Genomic DNA, 4693 nt, shown 5'->3' on the forward strand with positions numbered 1-4693 from the left:
CACCACCCTCCTCACCTGCACGCAGCGTGCCCTCCCTCCGCTTTTGGTGCCGTGGACGCCGGGGCAAGGCAAAGCAGCTAGCCACCTAGCTCAGCTCACCGGGCCCGACCCGACGCCGTTAGAATAGCATAGCATAGCAGGGACGGGGACGGCCCCCCGACGGAACGGAACGGAAAAGGCGCGGTCAACTCGACCCACCCCACCACCGCCACACCGGATAAACAACACCGGAGCAGACCGCCCGCCCCGCCCCGCTCCTCTTTCCTCATTCCTCTCTCTTCTCCCCCCTCCCATCTCTCCTCGCCTTCTTCACACAGCCCCCACCTCCCTCCTCCCCCCACAGCGCGCACGCGGCGCAGCCGAGAGAGCACGCGAGGAGGAGGAGGACCCGGCGCTCGGAGCTCACAGGGCTCACCCGGCACCGTCGGGCGGCAGTGGCCTGGCCTGGCCCTGGCGCGTGCGCGCCCCGTGCGTCCGGGAGCTGTGGCGGCGCCGGCTCGGCTGAATGCGATGTGAGCTCCCCTCCTCTCTTCTCTCCCGGGCAGTGGCCTGGTTTCCGTGGGTTTTGGGGGGTTCTGTTTTTGCGCGGGTTGCGTTCCGTGAGTGTCGGCGCGGTGATGGCGTGGCCTCCGGACGGGGGCGGAGTCCTCGCCGGATCGGTAGATCGTACGCCCCGTAGATGTGCGCGTTCTTCGGGTCGAATTCTCGCGGCGGAGCGTGGACTTTCGGGCCGTCTCCCTCAGAATTTATTTGTTTTTCTTACATTGCAGGGGTTGAGCAGAGGAACCAGTTGTACTTCTATATTTTTCAAAACTGGGCTTGTTTATTACTATCTCTCCACAGTATAGTATGCTGTAGGATACGTACATCCTAGTATTAAACTTGCTACTAGATTAGTACTAGCGTGAAGAAAAAACGAAGAGAGGTCTATGGTTTGGTTCTGCAAGGCACAGTATTTCATTTCATCTTCAAAATGCATTAGAAATTGGCGGCAACTAATTGGGATTTGATGTTCTTGGTGCTACGTTCCCCCACAGCTTCCACGGGAAGTTACCTCCCACACAGAAAACATGTGACGTGCCCTCCGGTAGCCAAACTGTCATTTCTCAGCACTGTGCATGCATATGGAGGCAGTTTTCCGAAACTTCCAGCTGTCTTGCGCTTACAGTGACGTCTGGTTTATATGTATGTAACCAAAAAGTGTATTCTTGCGCCATGAGCAATTTGTGAGTTCAGGGCTTCCTCTTTGATTTCTAGTTAGGCCTACCTAGTTGTTACACAGTCGCTGTGAGCCTATCTCAATCAAATCCCTCAGTGTTAGCAATCCTGCCTTGTTTGCTCATGGACATTTTTTGTTCTCACAGGGACAGCTCCTAGTGGCTGCTTCAGTCATGCACTTTCTGGCGGTCTAATCTTTCCGAGGAGGTGCGGTAATCTACTTGTTCGTTCTTCTGTCGACTGGAGCAGCTAAAAGTTTGTTGGTAACCTTGTTTGTTTCCAATTGCAGGCAATATCGTATGCCTTATCATCTGGCATTGGCTCGCTTAGATGTCGTTTCGTAGCATAGCTCGTGATGTTAGGGATGGTTTCGGTAGCTTGTCGAGGCGGAGCTTTGATGTGACGATCGCAAGCCTTTATGGTCTTACTGGGCACCACAAGGGGAAGGCTCAGAGTTCATTGGATGACTTCCTCGACCCAGCTCCTGTAATTCAAGAGAGTCGGTGGGCAAGTCTTCCTCCTGAACTCCTCCAAGATATCATACGGAGACTGGAGGCTGATGAGAGCACCTGGCCATCCAGGAAGCATGTCGTCTGCTTCGCGGCTGTTTGTAAGACATGGAGGGAAATGTGCAAAGAGATTGTGCTGAGCCCTGAGTTCTCTGGGAAGCTTACGTTCCGAGTCTCTCTAAAGCAGGTAAAGGGAAAAAAGGAGATACCGACATCCTTTGCTGAAAGTACCTACTACTATTATACTAAAACCGTGAGTAGTGGACAACTTTCCTTGTGCTTCATACGCTACAACTTTTGTTTTCTTGACAGCCTGGCCCTCGAGATGGAATGATTCAATGTTTTATAAAGAGGAACAAATCAAAATCCACCTATCAGCTCTACCTGTGCCTTACCAATGGTATGTTATGCTTCCCCCATTTGTTCTAGCAATGCTCATCAGTTGTGCATTTTTTTCTGTGTATGCTGGTTTATTATCTCACTGAGATATAGCCGAGGATGAAAACGTAACCAAACTTAAATATTTCATCATGTTTGAGTGCTTAAATTGACTGTTTTGCCTCGTTTCATCTAAACCTCTCTAGTTCTAACTTGTGACATGGGAAATGTTTTTCTGTATAGAGTGATCAAATGCCTGAATTATCTCCTCCCACTTAATCAAATATGTTGAATCTTTTTCTTTTGAGCAGTTGTTACTGCGGAAACTGGGAAGTTCCTCCTATCTGCTAAACGGAACCGCAAGACATCTTGCACAGAGTATGCCATCTCAATGGACTCTGCCAACACCTCAAGATCCAACAGAACCTACATTGGAAAGCTGAGGTAATTACCACTTAGGTTTATTGAAGAAAAACTTTTGACATTCTGCTTGTTTGGGGGTGTGACACCAAGCTTACCATTTTTCCAGGTCAAACTTCCTCGGCACAAAGTTTTTAATCTACGACACGCAGCCCCCATACAACGGGGCCGTAGTGCCACCCGTTGGAAGGAGCAGCAGAAGGTTCAACTCAACAAGGGTCTCTCCCAAGGTGCCTGCCGTCAGTTACAACATAGCTCAGGTGACATACGAGCTGAATGTTCTTGGCACGAGAGGGCCTAGGCGGATGCGCTGCATCATGCACTCCATACCGGCCTCGTCGGTCGAGCCTGGCGGCGTCGTCCCCGGCCAGCCGGAGCAGATCGTGCCTCGGGCCCTGGGCGACTCGTTCCGCAGCATCACGTCCTTCTCGCAGTCGTTCCGCAGCAGCGCCACCTTCTCCAGGTCCATCATGGACCAGTCCATGGACTTCAACAGCGCCCGCTTCTCGGAGATCAGCGGCGGTGGGGTGACGGACGGCGACGGGGAGGGCGAGGTCAAGGAGAGGCCGCTGGTGCTCCGCAACAAGCCCCCGAGGTGGCACGAGCAGCTGCAGTGCTGGTGCCTCAACTTCCGCGGCCGGGTGACCATCGCCTCCGTGAAGAACTTCCAGCTCACCGCCGCGTCGAACCCGCCGCCCGCCGGCGCCCCGACCCCCTCGCAGCCCGGCCCGGTGGACCCCGAGAAGGTGATCCTGCAGTTTGGGAAGGTCGCAAGGGACATGTTCACCATGGACTACCGCTACCCTCTGTCGGCCTTCCAGGCGTTCGCCATCTGCCTCAGTAGCTTCGACACGAAACTGGCCTGTGAATAATTTGTGACACCAAAGACCAAAGCGAAAGCGAAGAAAGAGGTGCCGGCGCAGATGATCAGACGACGTCGCCCTGGTTCCTTAGGTTGTTGTAGATCGTGTTTGCGTTTCGCCGTCGTGTTTTTCCTTCTTGTAATTGTGCTTGCTGCTGTAGCATTGAAGAACTGGACGTATCATACATGAAAAGCATGTGATTCTTGGCCTGCCCCGCCCTCTCGTACAACATGCACCCGGCCCACGCAGGCATCACCCTCACCCATCCATCTTCCATTGTGCAATGTAACATGCCCTGGCAGTGCCACACAATAATACAGTAAGAAGAAAGTTACGTAGTACCATTCAGGCATTGACCAACTGCCCTGTGCGCTTTTGTACATGATTTCTGTAACAACGCAGGAAACAAAAGCTGGCGTGGGCTCCCGTTCTGCGCCCGCTGCGTCGCCCGAATTGTGCGAGTCCCTGTCGCGCTCGCCGGCCCCGAGGCGGATGGGGGAAGGCCCGGCATGGCGTGCCGCTTTTATTAGTGCTTGGCCATGGTCAGTCACGGAGGAGGAGCTATGCAAGTGCGGGTTAATCATTGCCTGCGCGATGTCGACGCCCCTTCCGATGGTCACACAGGACAAAACAGTGGCTGCCGTGCTGCGCGCCCGACGGGGGCAATGGCATCGTCTCACATGGGGCGCCGGCGCTGCCTGCCTGCCTTTTCCCGTCTCCTTGAGTGGGTGTGCATGCCGTGCCAACGTCTTTTAATTGGATTCGGGTTTCTTTCGTCAATCAGTGGCATGCACGCAGGGATGAGCGAGCTGAGGAGGCAGGATGAATAAAGGGGAAAAGATCGAAAGGGCGAGCGAACAGGGACCTACTCCGGCGAGAGGTGTGTCGCTGTTTCTTCGAGCTGGAACGCACGCAGACGCCGCGGCGCGTAGCACCTCGACCCGTCGCCTTTCTGGCTCGCTCGCTCTGTCGCCCGTAGTGCTCCACGAGCGCGCGGGTGCTGGTGCCGGTGCCGGTGGCGGTGCCGTGGCGTCGTTTCGCGTAGTACGTTTGGAATCCTGGACCAGGAGGACGACAGGAGAAGCGACGGCGACGGCGTGTGCGAGGACGGGGAGGCACGCACGGCGGCACGCGCAACAGCGACGTTGCTTTCGAGAATGGCTGATGTGGGTACTTGGCGCCACTAATGCATTCAGTGATCGATCGATCGGTTGCACGATGGGTGAAGCAAGGCTTTTGACTTGGGCACCGGCGTGCTACGTGTCACCTGTGCTTTAATATTGCGGTGGAGATGTGTGGTGTTGT

General features: G+C 54.7%; 1 protein-coding gene across 1 annotated transcript; it reads left to right on the forward strand.

The window, feature by feature from the left end:
• Positions 1–235: 235 nt before the first annotated feature.
• On the forward strand, positions 236–3602 carry LOC123062719 (tubby-like F-box protein 3). Its single transcript, XM_044486357.1, has 6 exons — positions 236–512; positions 1365–1425; positions 1508–1914; positions 2040–2127; positions 2417–2549; positions 2635–3602. The coding sequence occupies exons 3-6, from the start codon at positions 1549–1551 to the stop codon at positions 3395–3397; spliced, it is 1350 nt and encodes a 449-aa protein (XP_044342292.1). The 5' UTR covers positions 236–512; positions 1365–1425; positions 1508–1548; the 3' UTR covers positions 3398–3602.
• Positions 3603–4693: the final 1091 nt, after the last annotated feature.

Source organism: Triticum aestivum, chromosome 3A (genome assembly GCF_018294505.1).
Source record: "Triticum aestivum cultivar Chinese Spring chromosome 3A, IWGSC CS RefSeq v2.1, whole genome shotgun sequence".
NCBI lineage: Eukaryota > Viridiplantae > Streptophyta > Magnoliopsida > Poales > Poaceae > Triticum > Triticum aestivum.

Bases quoted from the DNA above. Each gene is read 5' to 3' on its own strand.
- LOC123062719 (XM_044486357.1), top strand. From the start codon at position 1,549: ATGTCGTTTCGTAGCATAGCTCGTGATGTTAGGGATGGTTTCGGTAGC. The intron at 1,915-2,039 runs GTAAAGGGAAAA...TTTTCTTGACAG, and splicing joins TCCGAGTCTCTCTAAAGCAG to CCTGGCCCTCGAGATGGAAT. The intron at 2,550-2,634 runs GTAATTACCACT...CCATTTTTCCAG, and splicing joins ACCTACATTGGAAAGCTGAG to GTCAAACTTCCTCGGCACAA.